The 23305-nt window shown below is 36.4% G+C and overlaps 1 protein-coding gene and 1 pseudogene across 1 annotated transcript; one reads left to right on the forward strand and one right to left on the reverse strand.

Moving 5' to 3' along the window:
- The first annotated feature begins 238 nt into the window (after positions 1 to 238).
- Positions 239 to 1348, forward strand: LOC113273147. The gene has a single exon (XM_026522911.1). The coding sequence runs from the start codon at positions 239 to 241 to the stop codon at positions 1346 to 1348; it is 1110 nt and encodes a 369-aa protein (XP_026378696.1).
- A 338-nt stretch (positions 1349 to 1686) lies between these two features.
- LOC113276598 lies at positions 1687 to 5778 on the reverse strand (annotated as a pseudogene).
- Between the last annotated feature and the right edge of the window lie 17527 nt (positions 5779 to 23305).

A 23305-nucleotide genomic window follows, 5' to 3' on the forward strand; every position in this document is an offset into this window, starting at 1 on the left:
AGCCCTGCACGACGAGTCCCTCCCGCTAGTCTTTTTTCCTCCAACGACCAAAACCCACAGGCAGCCCCCTCTCTCTGTATCCCCACGGCCCCACCAGACCACTATCCACCACCACCCACCGTACCTCTCTCTCTCTCCCTCGTCTTCCTTTTAAAACCCAAAATTTGTTCCTTGTTTCTCTGCTCCAAAACAGACTTTTTCCACTTCCATAAAAGAAGAAGACTGGGCAGCCAGAAATATGCTTGAAACTTCATCTTCTTGTTTCCGTCCAGCAGCAACCAAAACCATTGATATCAATCCATCATCAGCGCCAACGGTATCAGGTAAACCTAATGTCACTACTTGTATTTATCAAACACCAGATTTAGGTCTCATTTCACTCACTTGGTACAGAAATGTCATTGGAAGATCTCTTCAGATTGACTTTCGGTTAGACAGCGCTAGTGAAATCTCTACTAGTTTTAATCTTCATATTAAGCCATTTCTTTTCTGGAGAAGAAATGGTTCCAAAAGTTTGAATCTCAAAGATTCCACCAAAAAATCCATCCAAATCTATTGGAACCTTTCTAAAGCTAAATTTGGTTCCGATCCTGACCCTGAACCTAAATCTGGGTTTTATGTTGGTATTGTTGTTGATGGTGTTATGATTCTTGTTGTTGGTGATTTACAAAATGAAGCGTATAGTAAGACTAAAGCTACTATGAAAAAAGCCCCTGAGAAGAAGAAGAATAATCAGCCGGTATTGGTTTTGAGAAGAGAAGATGTTGTTTTTGGTACTAGTAGTAGTAGTAGATTTTCTTACTCTACAAAAACAAAATTTGGTGGTAAAACTAGAGATATTTCAATTGACTGTTCTAGTAGCATCGATGATGATGATGAGGAGGAGAAGGAGGAGAACAAACAGCTTTGTTTCAGTATAGATGGCGAAAAAGTAGTAGAAATCAAGAGATTGAAATGGAAATTTAGAGGAAATGAAATTATTGAAATTGATGGGAGGATCCCAATTCATATATCTTGGGATGTTTACAGCTGGTTGTTTCAATCATCAAGTGAAGGCCATGCAGTTTTTATGTTTAGATTTGAAAATTATGATGCTGATGAAGAAGAAGAAGAAGAAGAAGAAGAAATGATTAATGAGAAAATTAGTGATATGATTACTTGCGGATTTGGGTTTGGATTAAAGAAAAGAAGATGTTATTATAAATCAACAAGTTATTCATCATCTTCATCATCAACAATGTCTTCATCAGTTTCTTCTAGTTCAGTTATGGAATGGGCAAATACTGAAGATAGTGAATTAGATCCTCCTGGATTTTCTTTATTGATTCATGCTTGGAAGAAGAACTAAACAAAACAAAAACTAACACATTTGTTCTTGAATATAGTTAAATTCTTAGCTAGCTAGATTGGATCAGATCTAACCCAATGTTATTAGTTTTTATTATTATCTGAACTGATTCTAATTTTGATTGTTGTCTTCTAAACATTGAGTTTTGTAAAAAGATTCTTAGATTTGTTTGTAAACAGTTGTTTGTTTGTATTTGATTCTAGTTTTGCTTACAAATTTCCATTTCCAATCAAAATAGAGAACACCACACCCATGTGAATATGAATAGATAGATTCTCATGTGAATAGGAAAGGAAGGAATGCCTTCTCATAGATATGCCAGTGATGCCACCTAAAGAGAAAATTACAGGTATAAGCAAAAGTCACCCATTTTGTGATCATCCCTACCTGACGATCTCTCTATGCCTTCAATATATTACAAGTAGGAACAGCAACAATGCTGGCAAAGGGGAGACCTATACAAGTCCACAGAATAAATATAAAAGACACTGTATAAATGGAGATTAAAAACTTCAGTTATAAGCAAACAAGAGTATTGAAATCCCTTTCAGAAGGTACGAGGCATGTGTCCTGGCGCAAAGACGGACACATAATATGCGTGTTTCCAATGAGAGTTTCGTGTATTGATGAACCAATTCATGAGATTAATATGAGATACAGCATAGATGTTCTCATTTTAAGTAAGCAAGAGGAATAAGGATTACCCGAGGAAGCACAGAAAATGGCGAGAAGTCACTAGCGCAGCAGTGAAAGATGCTGGTGGTATCTGGATGTTAAACCCCACTTCTGCGAGCAAGAAAGTCCTTCGTCAAAAAGCACAGAAAATGGCGAGACGTCAGTAGCGCAGCAGTGAAAGATGCTGGTGGTATCTGGATGTTAAACCCCACTTCTGCGAGCAAGAAAGTCCTTCGTCAAAAATTATGTAACGAGATTATGAGCCTAATATGCATGGCGAAGTCCCCTGCCAATATTATGTGTGGCTTGCTGTATTTGCAAGGAAAAGCTTTACAGGGAATTCACCAACAAGATGACCATATATCATGAAAAAGAAGTCCATAGTTGGGTATTCTATATCAGTTGTTCTATATGTCTAGGATTCCCTAATTAGAACAGTCAAAGCTCTCGGAATGCCATCCATCCGTTTAAGACCTACAGATGTCTGGATGACCATGAACCCAACCTATATTGTCAGCTCTTCAACCATGTCAGCATGAATGTATGTTTCTGTTACACTCGAATTTAGCAATGTCCCTAAAGAGATAACACTTTTCACTTTACTTACCAGAATCAAGTTCAAACTAAAGAAATTTAGAAAAGACAAATATCAAAAAACATTACCTGTATCCAGATTATACAAGAACATCATGAAGCCACCAACACAACAGCAAAGACCATTCCAACAGCAATTCACAAATCCTCTTCTACACTGATGTCATAAGAGAATATAATGGAGCAGCATCCCCAGCAAACAACTGCTTACAACATGAGAATACAGATAATTTTGGGCGCACGATTCAGTTCTAGCCAGGGAATGTTGAAGGTTACTGAAGCCCGAGCTATTTCTGGCTGATTTGCTAGCAACGAGGGAAAGGTAGCAAAAATTATAGGTTTTGCTTGGATGTTGTGACTAGGAGTATTGACCAAAAAATACAGATAAGATTGGCACATCCTTGAACGTACAATGACACTTGATGAGTCGAACCATGATCGAGCAAGCACCCTGGTATTCTTTTTAAAATTATACCAGAAATACATTCAAGACTGTTTCGTTGATTTGCCATACTTACCAGTAATCTTTACAAGAACAATTTCCATTCGCGAAATGATGAAACCGAGTCAAGTCTCTCATTATTATCTCCCTGTTGGTAGTTTTAGAAACAAATTTTGCAAAATTATGACAGTCCAAACAGACTCTTAAGTTCTTAGAAATGCGTAATGTCGTGCCAGGACTAGTATTGATAATACCAAATGCAATCGCAAGCTTCTCACTATGACTTTGAACATTGTTGCTCTTAAATCCATTGCCATCGTCTGTAATGGAAGGATCTGAATCTAACAAGTAACCTTGTTCTTTTGCCAACAGCCTTAAATCTTCCAATAAACTGTAGACTTCTTTCATTTGTGAATGAGAAGTCTCTCCTGCGCCAAATCTATATATCTTCTGGTTTGTTTCGAGTGTACTATATCCAGGAGTCTTTCTTAGACCATTATTTCTCATCTTGGATCTTAACTTTCTGAATTCATCCAAATTTCCTCCTTCTGCATAAGTATTAGATAGTAATACATAGTATCCTGAATTATCTGGTTCAAGTTCTAAAATGTTTTTCTGAACGCTTTCAATCATGTCCATTCTCTTATGTATTCGGCATCCATTCAATAAAGCTCCCCAAATGCTTGCACTGGGAGGGACTGGCATAGACTTAATGAACTCGAATGCATTTTCGATATCACCAGCTCGACTAAGAAGACCAACCATATAAACATAGTGTCCTAACTCAGGCTCAATATTGAAGTGTTTTATCATCAAATCGAAATAGAACTTACCCTCTTCTACAAACCCACCATGACTACACGCAGATAAAATACTCATGAAAGTTATGTTATTTGGCTGTATCCCCAAATCCACCATCTGATTGAAGAGTGCGATTGATGTTTCAACACGACCATGAATTCCATAACCAGCTATCATGGCAGTCCAAGTAACCACAGACTTCTCCAACATGTTATCAAAAACAGCTTTAGCCATTCCAACTTCCAAGGTCTCCACATTTGGAATACATATCAATCAAAGCTGAATCAACACGAAACTCCATTTCTAGACCACAGGTAATGAGCTTATTATGAAACCATTTCCCCTTTTCAAGATAACCTAAATGAGAACAAGCTTGAATTGCGCCTAAGAAGGTCACCTCATTCATCTCAAGACCCTGGAAGTACATTAGATCCGAAAGACTGACCGCTTCTACTGAATTACCATTCAGAGCAAACCCATTTATCATTGAATTCCAAGTTATAACAGTCTTCGGCTCCATTTCATTAAATTTCATGTATGCATTATCTACAAGCCCACATTTACAGTACATGTCTATGAGTGCGTTATGAACATATTCATTAGAATCCAACCCTGTTTTGGAAACGTGGCCATGAATTTGAATGCCTAGTTTAGAAAAACCAATTTCCCCACAGGCCGAGAGAGAACTTGCTATGGTAAATGAGTCTGGTAATAGTCCTTTTAGGTGGAGCTGAACAAAAAAATCCAATGCCTCTTCCGATAAACCATTTCTAGCATAAACCGCTATAATTGTATTCTGTAAGACTATATTTTTCTCCCGTGTTACTTTAAACACACTTTGACAACTTTTAAGCTTTCCACAACTGGCATACATCTCTGAAAGTGAAGATCCAACCGTATCCAAATCAGGATCTAAACAACGTCTGATAACAAAACCATGTACAGATTCCCCTTGTCTAATCAAACCAAGTCGAGAACAAGATGAAAGAATATTCATTATAGTTACTGAATTGGGTTCCGCATCAAATTCTTGCATCTCTATAAAAGTATTCATCGCTTGTCGAAAACAAGCTTGTTGATTGTAGCAGGAAATCATGGCAGTGCATGAAAAAGTAGTCTTACTACTGGACCGCTTATACATGATCTCTGCACTCTTTAAGTCCCCACATTTACTATACATGACAATCACAGAATTCTCCAATGACCCAACAATTTGAATTCTATTCCTAACTATATAACAATGAACAGATTTCGCCAACTTACAACAACCGACGCCAGAACAAGCTTCTGTTACACTAAGCATTGTCACAGAATCAACACTAACTCCTTCCAGAATCATTTGATGAAATAACTCTAAACCTTCAATCACTCTTCCATGTTTAATATAACTCAAGATCATTGAACTCCAAGTAACCAAGTCTTTTACAACAATACCATCGAACACTTTACGTGCAAAGTCTAAATTGCCTCCTCTTTCTCCACCATACATACTAAGCAATGAAGTCTGTACAACTTGATCAAATTCAAACCCACCTTTTATAACCCTCCCATGAATTTTCTTACCCAAACTTACATCACCAAGACCAGTACAAGATTTGAAAAGTGATGGAAATATGAAACTACATAACTGAGTTTGATGGTTATATAACATTTCATTGAAAATTGAAATAGCTGCTCTAAACATAGAATTCCAAACATAACTTTTGATTAGTACACCGCACATGAATGAATCTGGATTTTGGAAAGAATAAAATACAAATTGAGAAGATTCAAGGTTACCCATTTTAGCATAAGTTTCAATGAGTTTAGTTGAAGCAAGTGAATTTCTTTGGCATCCAGATACTAATAGATGCCCATGAAGTTGTGAGAGTCTTCTTTCGCTTGTACAAAGTTTGAAAAGTGGCATGTAAAGTTTCATTTCTGTATTCTTTGGTATTGTTTGGAGTCTTTGGACCCAAGATGGATAGTTTTTTACTTCGGGCTGCACTGATGGAATTTATTTTATCTTTATACGAAAATTAAGCTCTATGGAAATGCTATTCGGCGCCCTGGACAACGCCCTAGTTTGCGCCCATGCTGGGATCGCATGCTGATGTGTTAGAAAAGGTCAAAACTATAAATGATTTGTATTTCCTCTCTTTTCAAACTCTGTTATCTTGTTCGTACTTCATACTTTCCTTTCCTTCTTCTTCTCCGTTGTTTTTCAAAGGACTCGGGTGAGTTGGGGTGTTCAGTGTATTTTGAATCTTAGGGATTTTGTGTGTAAGAGAGTATAGGGAACTTCCCAGGATAAACCATATCCCTATCATTCTAGTTTTTGCTACTAATAGGGAGTTCAAGAATTTCTTTCAAACTCCCCCACGACTAAACTCTTCTAAACTCTCGTGACTCTTCTAAACTCTCACGACTAACGGGGATTTTGTGGAGTTCATGGTTTGTCTCTCTTGACCTTAACTGATTAAATCCTTAGACACAATAACGATTGTTATTATTTCCCTTTCATAGGTAAAGAAAGGACCAAGTTCCTAGGGCTTTAGTATATGGACTTTTGATCCCGATCGTCCATCAAGGAAGAGTATAAATAGGATACTAACTCCTTTTATAAACCATGGATTAGATATTTAGCAATATCCTAAATATAACCAGATTCTCACATGGGCCCAATAAACATAATTATCATATAAAAAATTATCTTACATTCTACCGTTGGTCCATGTGATGATTTATTAATGGTTAATTACTGGAAACATAAGCGCGCGTAATTGTTAAAGAATAATATTACTGGTTAACGCAATACCTTGATCAATTAAGCTATTCATATGAGTCATAGCAGTTGCACATTGGTTTGTTATCAATATGTTCCCTTCCATATACTCAACTAGCCCTTAGATAGGAGTATCATAATGGTTCAGTGATGTCTTTAAGAAAGACAATTTCTGTTAATATTCATCCCTTCACATAAGGGTAGACTAAATATGGATACAAAAATTGATTCAGAAGTACATTATTAAGAGCTCAATCAATGTTCAAAAATAAGCACATAAATTAGCTGAATTCAATAATCAATTACTTCCACGGACCTAAGATTTTAATCTTTTCTTAAGAGGTCTTAAAAAGTAATTGTTCATTAAGTGCATCTGCGGATACAATTCTGCTCAAGCAATAAATGAACAAATATTGTTTATGAATTGTTTGATTCACGCATATATACTCAATGTTCATGTGTTTAATTTGTTCCTTTCGTATCATATCATGCTTTAATGCTGAGAAGCTAAGACGATACATTTCAGCAATTTAGAGACAATCCTTAAGTCTCTGAATCTCACAGATATATATCAAGATTAATTGTTGGACTAGTATTAATGGATTCTTCGTTAATAGAATCCGCACAGTCATCAAAATTAAAGTCTGAAAACCCAATCAATTTTTATTGGGTTTGATAACTAATTATAAGACATATTTCAAGATTAGTATCTAAAATTCTTGATATCTTTTCAGTAATTTGTTCTTTGATTCATTAGGAATTAGCCAACAAATCAACAACTTGTTATATATTCCATATCAGAATTAGTACGTAATGAAGATTAGATTTATATCTTCTTTCCAATATGAAACAATTTTTTTAATATATATTGTATCTCAAAAAATTCTTCGAACACTCGATATACGAGAGCTTTAATAATCCGCATGATATGTGACTATCACATGGTAAGCTTCATTGATATTCTTTATACCGAAAAATATAGAGATATACATAAATTCAAGATCACTAGTCGTAGGTAGTAAGTCTTAACATAAAATACCAAGAGTATGGACTTCTCCTACTGATCTTGAGGTATATGCATGGATCTACAATAATTTCATCCAAAACCAAATAACATTAGTGGTCTTATTGAATTTTAGACATACAATATTCGGGAAGTTTGTTTAATTTCATACTTAGATTTCTTAAGTTTGCAGACTACGCATTCCTGTCTTTATAAGGCAAGGCCTTCATATTCGTAATTTTCTTTATAATTTATCATTAATAAAGGCTACAATATTTTCACATTTAGTTAATGCAACTCTTAGGTACCGAGCTACAAATAACACTATGATAATTATGAATAAGTCTTTCTTTGACACGAGAGAAAAAACTTATTTATAATTAACGCCTCATTTATGCATAAAATCTTTGGATTCAAGTCTAGATTTATATCGTTTAACATTGCCATTATAGTCGTACTAGGTCTGAAAGACCCACTTACATACAACTGATTTCTATCTAGAAAAAAATTAAATAATATCCAGACTTGACATTCAACCATTGATTTTATCTCCCATAGCATCAATTCTTTCATCAAAATTATTACACATAATAGCTTGGGAACCGGAAACAGAATCTTACCATCCCATATGAAATTATAATTCTGATAAGCAAATCACTGAAAGAGTATGAATAACTTTCTTTCAATCTCTTTGAGATCTTGTTAATGTTGGTCCATGTGGTTTTATTATGAAGTATTGGATCAGTCATTTGCGGTCTTTCATTATCTAACGGTTCGACAATGCGAAGCTTCCGGATGTCGAGATATTTGAACATGTACATAACTCTTATCATTTATTGTTCAAAGATATTCCTTGATACCCAAGGTGATCCCTGATCCGAAAAAGTGAAAAGCATTTTAATTATGATTTTCATCATATATGTTTTAATTACCACCAATTAAAGCATATTCTCCGGAAAATATTATTAATTAATGTGCTAGACTAATAATAGAAGTTTTTCTATGAGAGTTTTCGGAAATGTTGGTTAACATTAATTGGAAATATGAAAACCGAAGTTAGGTACTTTAATGCGTATCTTGATAATATTTTCGGTTTTGGAATTTCCTTATTGTCCAAACAACCTTGGTCTATAAATACTTGAGTTTACATTTTTTGCAAACTATCCTAAGAGCCAGGCAAACTTAATCTCTTGTAGTTTCTGTTGGAGTCGTCTATTCGGAGAGAAGAGTACCCTAATTAGGAGAAATCTCTTACAACCGCTCGTTTAAATACTTCTGTGGGATCAAGAATCTCTATGAGTACCGTTAGTAGGAAACTAGATAATTGCAGTGTTATTTCGATTATTGATTTGATTGACCAACGGTTGTTGTAACTTTGATTGCACCTAGTTTGTTTATTCTTGAGAATCTTCTCATCTGATATAAGATTCACTCAAACTAGATCAAAATATCGACAAGATCTTTAGAACCATCTTTGAATCTAAAGACATCTTCTGATAATCCATTGTTAACATACTCCGTGATGTGTGTGATTGATCAAAAGAGGATTCAAGTGTTGTTGTACAGGTATTTGAAGGCAATAGAAGATTTGAAGACGAAGAAGAATTCTTATTAGTTTTCATATCTTGTGGATTTAGTGCACAAATCTTGATCGGCTGGGGTCCAACTAGAATCGGTTTATCTTTGATAGACTTGATTGATTAGTTGTGTGAGATCGCATCACTTGATAATTTCTCTTTGAGATCTATATTGATTGATTGCAAATCTAGAATTTGATTATTTCAGTAATTAATATTTAGATTGATCAAACCAGACAAAGGAGTTTGTTAGAGCATTGCCCGGTCGAACTCACAAGTGTTGCTATATCAAGCTTGTTTTCGAATTTAGTTGTCAAAACTATATCTTGATTTCTAGTCTACAATTAGTTCAGTCTCGGTCTAGGATAGTGGAGTTGAGAAGCGAACCAGTCATCATTTGCTTTCTACAGTTTGAAGGCGAAGATCAACTGAAGCTTTTGGAGAACTTCATCAACAAAAGGTAAGTGAAGACTGAACCACCTATTTCTCAAGTTATATTCACTTATCTATCTTGATACAATTGTTGCATAACTAATTAGATTAACTTGCGTAGACAAGAATTTCGAGTCGAGAACTAATTATTTAGTTTACGAATTTCTCGAAATATAATAACTAAGCTTAATGAACATTTGTTCATACTTGATCAAATTCGGTGGAGAACAATTTATTGTTCGGAACGAAATCATGATTTAAGTTTATCGTTTGAAAATAGCCTGAAACAGTGATATGTGTCATTGATGTTATTCAAGAATGTTTCGAATCGATTTAGATAAATATAAAACTACTATATTAATATTTGTCTGAAGCCGTATTACATGTATTCGTACACGTAGCAGAGTAGTTATATATTGAATTTCAGATTTGTGTGATATGCATACTCGTATGAACGTCATGGGAAAATCTGTTTGTTTTGGTGATCCGGATAGGTATGCATATTCGTATACAAACCATTGTGGAACTGTGGTAAGGGAACTAGATAAATAATCAAATCGGTATGCGAGCCAAAACAGTTCTATGTTCCAGAACCAGTTTAGTACCCAAACCGGTACATAAACTTAACGTTCTGCGAACTCCGGAGCCGGAAAAGGTCCAAAGTTTGCAAACCGGTACGTGAACTAAAATGTTCTGTAGACTCCGGAACTTTTAATTAGTTCAAATTTTTCAAACCGGTACGTAAACTGAAAAGTTCTATAAGAGTCCGGAACTCGGTAATTGCATAAGTGTGCAAACAGGTTTATGAACTGAGAAGTTCTGTTGACTCTGGAACTCGGTCATTGCATATAAGTTTACAAACTGGTCCATGTATTATGACTCAGCCGATTCACGAACAGTTTATGTACTTGTACTTTGTACATTTACAAACTATGTCGATTTTGATTCAATTGCAGTTAAATTATTTCCTTGAAGTAATTTGCACTTGATCAATTCTCTAATTAACACTAGACTCATTTTATCACATAATTGTGACTCAATACTAATGTCATGTGAACATGAAAACGAGTGTTAAGCTTTTAAGTTCAAACATGCTAGTTTCGGCTAACCATATTGAACATAGTCTTTATACATGGTTCAGTTACGATTTACCTAACCATAGTATATATATTGTATATGTGAATAAGATTCAAAGCTTTCATCTAACGACACATATTGATTGCTTGGTTCCGAAGCTATCTTAGCTTAAACCTAAAGCAACCTAGGATTTGAAGTCTATATAAGGGGAACTCTTGGCAACATGGATATTTGAATCCTGACATTACTTTTTGGTGTGTCCTGGTTGTATCTAGAGTCGTCCTCTCCAAAAACACTTTTATGGTTTAGTGACTACAAAAACTTCATTGGGATTCGTGAATCCAGGTCCAGTTATCTTTTATCTTGATAACTTGAGTATCTTGATCTTGATTGTTTATAGAGCCTTGCTTCATCAATCAAGATAGATAGTAATAAACAAAGTCTCTTCGTCTCATACTTTGTTGATTCCGCAAGTTTTATACTTGTGAGATGAATAATAATCTAGGCTTTACTTCGGGTTCATAAGTCTGGATTTTGAGGATATCCAGACTTTTGTCTAAGTTTCTATCGATTTCCATCACCTGGATCTATCGTTCGATCTGATCATCCGTTTAGATCGCAAATCAGGAAATCAATAAATAAGCTTAATCCGTGAGAGGCAGATTTGGTTTAAAGTCTTCAATTGAGTTGAACCAACTCTTAGTTGGTGTGAGACCTTCTAAGGGAATCAATGACGCAGAGTCTTGTTGGGATTCAAGAGGCGTAAGGAGCGTGACCGTACCTGAATCTGTGGATATTGAGTTCTATATCAACTACATTCCAGACCGAAGTTAATTGGTAGTAGGATGGTGTCTGTAGCGGCTCAATACAGTTTGGTTTTCAATCTGGGCTAGGTCCCGGGGTTTTTTCTGCATTTACGGTTTCCTCGTTAACAAAACTTCTGGCGTCTGTGTTATTTCCTTTTCGCATTTGATTGTTTATCTTTATAATTAAAATATCACAGGTTGTGCATTGATCGATCATGGTATCTAGGCACAACCGTGTTAGTTGGAAAAGACTTGATTGATCCTTGGACATTGGTCTTTGGTACCGTCCAAGAACTCTACTTATAGTTAGGTTCACGAATTCAATTCTGTAAACGTTCTAACAACAAGAGAGCGAGAGGTATAACTCTAGGCACTTTCCTTGATTGGTTTTACTCTCGGAGTTGTGTTGAGTTTGTCCATACAGCTTGCCTAAAAAATAGTTGGTGGTGTATTTTGGTACCCCAGGAATTTTTAGAGTTTATTAGATTAACATAAGATCCTTTGTCAACAAATCATCAAATATGTTCTAGCAAGATTGATTAGAGTGGTTACCAAACATATACTTCCTTTGCTGTTTGGAATACGATCTAAAGGACTTGCTATTCACGTGCATGACTCTAGAAGTCGAAGACGTAGGGATACCGAGGGAACTAAGTAGCTAGGGGTAGTCTGCTTGGTCTCAACTATAAGAAGTTGGTATTAGATTTTCTATAGCGATTTGATTATGAGAGTATTCAAAACTGGACTAGGTCCCAGGATTTTTCTGCATTTGCGGTTTCCTCATTAACAAAATCTTGATGTGTCTTTTACTTTTTTTTTTGCATTATAATTTTTATTATAGTTAAGTAAATGACACACGTACGTTAATTCTGTAACACTTGATATTGATCCTATAAAGTTTCGGTTATTACCGAACCTATTATCAAGTGGACACTTTGTTGTCGTATCATCTCGATCTTGTGTCCATAGAAAATCACACAAGTGACCTTGTTGTTGCATTGTCTCGATCTCGTATCCATATACGATCACACGAAGTGTGAACCGAATTTTTTGTATCGTCTCGACTCTGTCCATAGACGATTTTCAGTAAAGGACTTATAGGTGGATAATTAAAAGATGGTACTCTCGTTTTTCACAGATGTTCAATCAACATGTATTTATCAGAAGGTGTCCTTCACATATTTTGAAAATCTAGTTCAATCACCATCAATCAAAGATATATTTCTCCTAAGATTAACAATTCTCTTATGTTAACCTTATTATTTCTTCAATAAACCAACTGGCTAATGTTATCAAACCGTAATAAGATCTTCCAAGTAAATTGAGTTTAAATAGTGCAATAAATTCAGTATGGGTTGAGTTGTATTAGATATTTATCACATGAAATTGAAAGAGTTTGTAATAGATCAAGTATTAGGAATAGTTTATCCTAATTTTCCGTGACCATGTTTTACATCACCATGAAAGAAAGAAATAGGGAACAGTACAAATCAGTTTGTGGATGTGAAAATATGAAATAACAGAAAGTTTTGAAAAAGAAAATGACTAGAGAAGATAAAAGATGGTAAATTGTTAACGGGGATAAAGTACAGAAGTAAAACAAATTACTTCCTTTTTTCTTGTATTATTTATAATGACATAGCAAACGAAAAATCACCTCACTTCGCTATATTACCTTCCACGTCAAATCAGCTGTTAAACAACTGATCAAATAACAATTTCGAGAAAGCATAATTCCATAATCATATGCTATTCGAGGACTATGGTATTAAGTTGCACTCATTCTTGAATTTTTTATTTACATAGATAAATAAATAGGTGGAAATACCTACTTTGACAACGAGTATTTTATTCAAGGATTGGGTAGACCTCATACAATAACTGTCCTAGTTCTACCATATCTTTTGTTTCATTTCTTCTGGAACAACCACAAAATCATTTTTGATCATGGATCTGAAAAAGCGGGGGTCTAACAAGCAGACCCAATATTTCGTTCGGAAATTTGTAAGGACTAACTCCAATATAATTCCAAGAGAATCAACTAGACAGTCATACTCAATCAAGGAAATATATCCAAGAGTTAGATCTCAATTTCTCAATACAATCTGCAATCGAACAGATACAAATCTGTGAGCCTGGTTGATATGAGAAAAACTTGAACGTTATCAAAAACCAATGTTCAAGTGTCAATCAACAACCAAAGGTCGGATTTACCAATTGATTGAACTATGCACAACCTGTGATATTTCAATTATATAAACAAATATAATGCGGAAAAAAAATAACACAGATACCAGAAGTTTTGTTAACGAGGAAACCGCAAATGCACAAAAAACCCGGGACCTAGTCCAGATTTGAACACCACACTGTATTAAGCCGCTACATACATTAGCCTACTACAAGTTAACTTCGGACTGGAATGTAGTTGATCCCTAACCAAGTTTCACACCGATCAAGGTACAGTTGCGCTCCTTACGTCTCTGAATCCTAGCAGGACTCTAGGCACTTGATTCCCTTAGCTGATCTCACCCACAACTAAGAGTTGCTACGACCCAAAGTCGAAGACTTAATAAACAAATCTGTCTCCCACAGAAAAGTCTATTCTGATAGATAAATCTATCTCCCACAGAAATACCTACGAAGTTTTTGTTCCGTCTTTTGCTAAATCAAGGTGAACAGGATCCAATTGATAATCCGGTCTTATATTCCCGAAAAACAGCCTAGAAGTATCAACCGCCTCACAATAACTTAACTAAATGGTAGTAGAACAAGTTATTGTGGAATTACAAAGAATGAGACGAAGACATTTGTGATTACTTTTTATATCTTACCTATCGGAAATAAATCTCGAGCCAATCTTAGAGAAGATAGTACTCGATACAATAGAACAAGTAAGATTAGGACATGCAACTACAGATAAAATAGTTGGGTCTGGCTTCAGCATCCCAATGAATTCTTTAAGTCGTTAACCTATAATGGTTTTAAGAAAAACGTAGGTTAAAGGAGAATCGACTCTAGTATGCAACTAGTATCACACAATAGGTGTGGGAATTAAGTTTCCCACTTGCTAGATTTCTCCCTTATATAGTCTTCAAATTATGGTTTGATAGCTTTGAAACAAAGCAATCAATATTCATCGTTAGATGAAAACCTGATTTAAGATTCAAGCTAAGTTTGCTTAAAACCAAAGCGATATCTCTCCACTGTTAGATGGTCTTAGCTGTTTACACAAAAATGAAATATACTTTCTTTTATATATGGGTAACCGCACTTAAACGTGTATATTTAGTTGGCTCAACAATATTTAACCGAAGTTGGCCATATGAACACTTTTATAATAACCACATTCATCTAACACTTCTAGATAAAATGATAAATTAAATGAATCTTATTGTGTTACTCATGGAGTTTTTCAATTGTTTATATTCTCATAGAAGTATACAAGACACGATTGAAACAAAATCGGATTGATTCAAGAGAATAAATTCATGAACATTAAGCCACGATTTGCAAAGATTGCATTCCTTAATTTATATATGTATTTTTTCATGAGTATGAAATCATGCTTAACCGATTTTAGAATATAAACCAACTTAGTTTGCAAACCGGTATGCAAACTTAAGTTCTGGACATTGGTCTTGTCCGATAGTTCGCAAATAGGTATGCATAATGTCGTCCCGGACCTAACTCAGGTAAAACCGTTCGTATAAAGGTATGCATACTTGGTTCCCGGACTTTAACAGTTAAAACCGTTCGCATACTGGTATGCAAACTTGGTTTCCCCACCTGAATCAAACCACAACAGTTTTCATACTGGTATACATACTGTGTTATACCCAGACAATGGTAAATTGTTCTAAACTCCTATTTCAATCATTGAAACATCCTTAGAAGACGGCAATAGTTGTCTCACACAAACTATTAGCTTATAAGTAATTTCAAGTGATCTAATGATCAATCCGAAAAATTCCGAGTCTACATCAAATGACAGTCTCACACAAAGCATGTAATATATTTCAAGGCAATTTTTACATTATCATCTTTTGACTCGTTATTTAGTTTCCAACAAATAAACTGTTTCCAACTAAACTCGTCAAGAATAATGGTGAACATAGATAAAGCAAAAATCTTCCAACACATATTTTTAGAAAGATGTAAGCGAGTTACTTAACTCGAAATATCAAATTTGTATAATGTAAAAGTTTATATAGTTATACAAGTTAGTCTCAATAGGAGATACAATATAATAGACTTCTGAGTGATAGATAAGCTTTAGTCTTCATATACCTTTAGTTGATGAAGTTCCTCCAAGCTCTTCTCAGTAGATATTCGTCTTCAATCGATGAACGTCGTGAAGTCTAAAGCTTAACTGCACATTTTATCCTAGTCCGAGACATAGCTATAAGTAGACTAGAAATCAAGACTTATAGTTTTGATCATATAAACTTGACAAACAAGATTGAGGTGGCAACGCATGCGAGTTCGGCCGAGCAGCGCTCTAATAATCTCCCCTTTTGTCAATTTTAGTGACAAACTATCAATACATATTGATTACAAAATAAATAGACTTTTTAGCTTCTCATCCAACATGCTTGATTTCCTTGGTTCTTCAAAATTCCTTGAATTCTTCGCCACTCCAAGTACTCCAGTGATTCTGAACGTGTTCAACTCAACATCATTGTTGTTCAAGATCCGTAGCTATAACAATCCTCAACAAGATTGTTTTCGTATTGTTATACAATGTCATAGTATTATTACACAACATCAAAGTTCAATTGTATCACAAATTTGACAATAATACTATGGTGATATGTATCACTCCCCATTAGTCAATAATTCATCTCACAATGAAAACCACTCCCTGATGAGTGCTAAAAAGTGCATATTTATATATATTTTTCTTGGCATTTAACTCATCTTTTGTGCGTTAATTCTACATTTTATCCCATATTCTGTATTTTCCTTGTTTTCAAGAATAAATATTTTATTAATTAATTTTGCATTTTTAGGTGATAAATAAAGACTAGATGAGTTGCGGAGCGGAAAAGAGCAGAAAAGCGGTGAAAAGCCGGGAGGAATTACACAAGGAAGCCGCGAAGAATGTTGTGCACAAGACCAAAAGGCTAGAAGTGGGCTCGAAGAGGAAGAATTGTTCTTAAAAAAGATATGGGCTTGGCATACCCAAGGCCCAAAACCCTCACCCAAATCCATTTCATATATCCATACCCGTTTCCCTTTCTAGCCGTCAGATTGGATCATCTCAGCATCCTACGGTCGCAGCATCGCCAGTACATCAAAGTCTGAAGCTCCTGTCTAACACTACAGCACCTAACTCCATCTTGAGCCGTCAGTTTCGTTGTATCAGAAATCCGACGGTCGATACCAGTCTCTTCACTTGTAGCCGTTAGATCAATCTATCATTTCCGCATCCCACGGCTCAGCTTTGAGAATCATCGAGACTTGATGAAACCGCTCAACACCCTAATACCCCATTCTATACCCATTAGCCAAACATGCCTTAACCCTAAAACTATCGATCCAAACTTTCTTCTTCCATCTTCTTCACCCATTCCCTCCCATGCCGTCGCTTCCAATACCACCAACTCCGTCTGCAGCCTCTCAACCACCACCATCCTTCATCATAACACACCAACCCTAAAACCCATCATCACTACCACTTTCACCAACTCTATAGACTTCTATTCCACCAATTTCACGCCTCACCAATCTCATGAACCCTAGATGTGAAATTGGTAGAATAGGTTGAAATAGAGTTGTAATTAGAGCATGGGTAGACGCAGGAGAAGGAATAAAGGCATGGGTCGAAGAAGATTGAGTGATTTCAGAGAGTTAGGTATGTCAATTTTGCTTTTTGTAAAAACCCTAATTTCAACTGTTTAATTTGGGGATTTTCTCTGTAAACCCTAATTGATTAATTTGGGTATAAATATGGGATGTGGGGGTGTGTTGTAAGGATGCCTGGACTAGCCAGTGCACCACCAAGAGGACTGGACTAGCCAGTTCCTCAATTGTTCATGTTCTGTTTTTGCTTCACTTTCAAATTCAGTTTTATTTTCACATATTCATCATGTTTTAATTTATCACTTGCTAAGGTTGAGATGAATCTTCCATGCTAATGCTAGTTGGTTAATGTGTAGACAATGTTCTTGTGTTCTGAAACTGTGTAGGACAGTTATAATTTAAGCATTTCATCACATTGCTCTCACATTGTATGTCAAGCATACATTGTAGTTAGGATAACCCTGTGATTGATGGTGCTGCAGCTCATGATTAATGTTTATTGTTCAAACCTTAGACTAGTTGTGCTCTAATCAGACAGTTAGTGCTATGGAAGAACATTTTAGCTGTAATTAGATTATCCTTTAGGAAGGTTTAATCATCTAAGTGGCTTATCTGCGGGTAGTTGCAGTGTGAGAGCCCCAATTACTACAAGGACTAGACTTAACTTAGTGACCCTAAATCCTTCTCTTAAAACCACCTCTTTGATAAGCAGCAGGCTCGAACCTCCACTGATATCTAGATAGTTAGCTGAGGCTAGAATCTCACTAATATCTAAACAAGGGGCAAGAACATGAGTTAGCATTGAAAATTGACTTAGCATAGGTTAGAGGTGGAATCAAAAGCCTTAGTGATTAAGCCTAAAGTCACTGTTTCTTTCCCTCACTGCCTCACTGCCTCACTGCAACTGTTTTACTTTGTTTCTTTGGCTCTTTACTTCACTGCCTTAGGCTCATTGCCTTTGTCCCTTTGCTTCACTGTCACTAGCTCAGAACTATCTAGGAAACTTCAACTCACACACACCTTGTCTCTGTGGATCGACCCGTATTTGCATTGTTCTACACCTCGACACCGTGCACTTGCGGTTATAATTTGTAGGACCTTTTAGAAGCCTACCAAGTTTTTGGCGCCGCTGCCGGGGACTGGTGCTGTGTTGAAGTTGTTTTCTTGCTTACATTTATGCATCATAACTTGCATATTCATCTTTGCATTGCATTCCTACATGAGCATTTAGTGTAGCATCTAGTGTAATTTTCCTGTTCTTTGTAGCTTGCTTTTAACTGATAACTCTGTTGAGTAACAGGTGCCTTCTCCAACTGACCTGTTGCTTGCCAAGGACCTGTTGCTGCTTTACCTGTGCTCAACCCTTGGTGTTGCTGCCAACCTGAGCTGCTGTGGCTCCTGCTGTTGCTGGCTGCCTGGTGCTGTTGCTGTTGCTGCTGTACACCTGTTGTTGTTCCCTGTTCCTGTTGCTGCTGCCAAGACTGCTGCTGCTGTGCTGCTGCATGTTGCTGCTGCTGAGTGCTGTGTAGCCCTGCTGTTGCTGGTGCTACTGTGCTGCTGAGGGGAAAATCACAAGCCCAACTGGGCCTGCTGAAGTTGCTGCCAAGCTTAACAAGTTGAGCCAAGCCCAACTGGGCCTGAACAAAGACAAAAGCTTAGGATGATCCAAACCCAACTGGGCTTTTGCAACCAAACTGAGCAGCTGGGCTGTGCTTAAGCAAGTAAGCCTAAACCCATTAAGAGAACCCAACCTGTGGGCTTCCATTTTTAATTTGTGGGCTTGTAATAATTTTTTCCATTTTTCTGTTGGGTTTGTAATTAATTTCTTGTGGACTTGTTTGTTTAATTTCTTGTGGGCTTGTGGTTTTAGATTGATTTGGGCCTGTTGTTTAAATTAAAGAAAACTGAACTTTTGAAAGCCCAGTTGGGCCTCATATTTTAGTTAGTAGCTAGCCAAAGCCCAACTAAATTTCTGGGACTGTGGGCTTAACATCCATTTGAAAACTAAACATTTACACTGTGGGCTTGACCCAAAAACAGAAAACGTTTTCAAAGCCCAGTTGGGCCTCGACCTTTGGCTATTTAAGAGCCCAAATTTCAAATTGTTACCTGGGCTTGTTTCTGAACTGTGGGCCTGAACCAAAGTTCAAGTGGGCCAAAATTTCAAAATTCCAAAAACCAACAGTGAGCTTTACTCACCAGCAGTGGCCTGTTTTTCAAAAACGTAGTGGGCTTCGCAAAACCCAACAGTGGGCTTGGTCTCCTTATCCCATTAAAAACCAAATGTTTTTCTCCCATAAAAACCAAGTTTTCCAAATGTTTCCCTAAAAACCAAAATTTTCTTTTTCCCATCAAAACCAAATGTCTCCCGACAAAACCAAATTTTTCCCAAAAGTCCAATCCCATTAAAACCAAATTTTCTTGTATAAAATCTAGTAGATAGTTTCTTAGTTAAATCTTTTGTTTTTTTGTATATAGTGCTAATCCAATATGATCTCGGCTAAAAAAATGTTGGATTTTTGCCTTGAATAACGGAGTTCTAATCTTGTTTCGCCGAAATCGGGTATTCTCTTTCCTTTTTCTCTACTCAGCATAATCCTCTCCATATGTTGTATTATAATTCTTTACATCTTTTGAAACATTGAGGACAATGTTTAGTTTAGGTTTGGGGGTGAAAAGTAGATACTTTGATAATATGCCATAATTGAAAACAAGAACTCCTTCTTTTTGAAAAAAAAATGAAAAATCAAAATAAAAAAAAAATTGAAAAAAAAAAACATAAAAATGGAGCTCATTTACCTTGAAATGTTGACTCTTTGCAAATATGTAATTATTAGGAGTCTTAGTCTAGATATTTAGGCACCCTGATTCTAGCACAATTCACATAGTTATAAGAAACTTGCACGCGCACGATCTACCAATACATGTATAGCCTCATCCTTGAGGTGTTCTATCGGAAGTTTTAGTTGCCAATCACTTTAGAATACTGAACGAAACTTTACTAGCTTGTTCTTTGGTTGGTTGGGATAGAAGGTGGAGGTTACATTAAGAAAAACAACCATCGAATTTAACTGGGTGCATCAAAAAGGGCTACCTCTTGCAAAGTGTCATGTAATTTTTTGTTTCTTTTTGCTCATGTATCAAAAGTGTTTCCTTAGTAAAAAAAAAAAAAAAAAATCAAGTATTTTCAATTCCATCCTCTCTTGTTCCAAAAATAAAAGAGAGTAGTTAATGTAAATAAGAGTCATGTAAAGAGTCATTTTGTTGTTTCATTGTAATAAGCAAGGAAGGGTGTATTCCATTGATGTACAACGCGAGTAATTGTGAAATACCTCCAACTCATTCACAATTCTCGTAAAGTCCGGACAGCTAGCTAGATTTCGACCTCGGTTCTTAGCCTGAGAAACTATCTCTTGGTGATTAGTAGTCACAACATCCGATCTTTCTTTACAATGTGTAGATACACTTTACACTCTTATCACATGTCTTTATTTGTTATCAGTGCTAGGATTGTGCCTTTGATAGCTAGATTGACATCTCCATTTTGCTGTGAGCTTAAACTAACTTGCACATATCACATTTGATGGAATCTGAGCTTATATTTTGACCTAGAACTTTGTAGATACGTTCTAAGCAAACCTTCACGAGACTTCACTCGTCCACTAGGGACACTTAGTGGTTTAAAAGGCTTAGTGCATACGCTAAATGCATTCGAGAGAGCAGCGACAGTGGTATAGGTAGGATTCCCTTAGTTTTGTTTTACTTGAGGATAAGTAAAATTCAGGTTTGGGGGTATTTGATGAGTGCTAAAAAGTGCATATTTATATATATTTTTCTTGGCATTTAACTCATCTTTTGTGCGTTAATTCTACATTTTATCCCATATTCTGTATTTTCCTTGTTTTCAAGAATAAATATTTTTATTAATTAATTTTGCATTTTTAGGTGATAAATAAAGACTAGATGAGTTGCGGAGCGGAAAAGAGCAGAAAAGCGGTGAAAAGCCGGGAGGAATTACACAAGGAAGCCGCGAAGAATGTTGTGCAAAGACCAAAAGGCTAGAAGTGGGCTCGAAGAGGAAGAATTGTTCTTAAAAAAGATATGGGCTTGGCATACCCAAGGCCCAAAACCCTCACCCAAATCCATTTCATTATCCATACCTGTTTCCCTTTCTAGCCGTCAGATTGGATCATCTCAGCATCCTACGGTCGCAGCATCGCCAGTACATCAAAGTCTGAAGCTCCTGTCTAACACTACAGCACCTAACTCCATCTTGAGCCGTCAGTTTCGTTGTATCAGAAATCCGACGGTCGATACCAGTCTCTTCACTTGTAGCCGTTAGATCAATCTATCATTTCCGCATCCCACGGCTCAGCTTTGAGAATCATCGAGACTTGATGAAACCGCTCAACACCCTAATACCCCATTCTATACCCATTAGCCAAACATGCCTTAACCCTAAAACTATCGATCCAAACTTTCTTCTTCCATCTTCTTCACCCATTCCCTCCCATGCCGTCGCTTCCAATACCACCAACTCCGTCTGCAACCTCTCAACCACCACCATCCTTCATCATAACACACCAACCCTAAAACCCATCATCACTACCACTTTCACCAACTCTATAGACTTCTATTCCACCAATTTCACGCCTCACCAATCTCATGAACCCTAGATGTGAAATTGGTAGAATAGGTTGAAATAGAGTTGTAATTAGAGCATGGGTAGACGCAGGAGAAGGAATAAAGGCATGGGTCGAAGAAGATTGAGTGATTTCAGAGAGTTAGGTATGTCAATTTTGCTTTTTGTAAAAACCCTAATTTCAACTGTTTAATTTGGGGATTTGGGGATTTTCTCTGTAAACCCTAATTGATTAATTTGGGTATAAATATGGGATGTGGGGGTGTGTTGTAAGGATGCCTGGACTAGCCAGTGCACCACCAAGAGGACTGGACTAGCCAGTTCCTCAATTGTTCATGTTCTGTTTTTGCTTCACTTTCAAATTCAGTTTTATTTTCACATATTCATCATGTTTTAATTTATCACTTTCTAAGGTTGAGATGAAGCTTCCATGCTAATGCTAGTTGGTTAATGTGTAGACAATGTTCTTGTGTTCTGAAACTGTGTAGGACAGTTATAATTTAAGCATTTCATCACATTGCTCTCACATTGTATGTCAAGCATACATTGTAGTTAGGATAAACCTGTGATTGATGGTGCTGCAGCTCATGATTAATGTTTATTGTTCAAACGTTAGACTAGTTGTGCTCTAATCAGACAGTTAGTGCTATGGAAGAACATTTTAGCTGTAATTAGATTATCCTTTAGGAAGGTTTAATCATCTAAGTGGCTTATCTGCGGGTAGTTGCAGTGTGAGAGCCCCAATTACTACAAGGACTAGACTTAACTTAGTGACCCTAAATCCTTCTCTTAAAACCACCTCTTTGATAAGCAGCAGGCTCGAACCTCCACTGATATCTAGATAGTTAGCTGAGGCTAGAATCTCACTAATATCTAAACAAGGGGCAAGAACATGAGTTAGCATTGAAAATTGACTTAGCATAGGTTAGAGGTGGAATCAAAAGCCTTAGTGATTAAGCCTAAAGTCACTGTTTCTTTCCCTCACTGCCTCACTGCCTCACTGCAACTGTTTTACTTTGTTTCTTTGGCTCTTTACTTCACTGCCTTAGGCTCATTGCCTTTGTCCCTTTGCTTCACTGTCACTAGCTCAGAACTATCTAGGAAACTTCAACTCACACACACCTTGTCTCTGTGGATCGACCCGTATTTGCATTGTTCTACACCTCGACACCGTGCACTTGCGGTTATAATTTGTAGGACCTTTTAGAAGCCTACCACTCCCCCTTACATAATGATCTGTAAACCATATGTATGTAGTGTGTACTACAAAATAATTTTCCCCCTTTTTGTCAATATAAATTGGCAAAGGTACGAAAACTAGCGGGATCATAATGAAACTCTC

The sequence above is a fragment of the Papaver somniferum genome, chromosome 4 (genome assembly GCF_003573695.1).
Source record: "Papaver somniferum cultivar HN1 chromosome 4, ASM357369v1, whole genome shotgun sequence".
Classification (NCBI taxonomy): Eukaryota; Viridiplantae; Streptophyta; class Magnoliopsida; order Ranunculales; family Papaveraceae; genus Papaver; species Papaver somniferum.

Bases quoted from the DNA above. Each gene is read 5' to 3' on its own strand.
- LOC113273147 (XM_026522911.1), top strand. From the start codon at position 239: ATGCTTGAAACTTCATCTTCTTGTTTCCGTCCAGCAGCAACCAAAACC.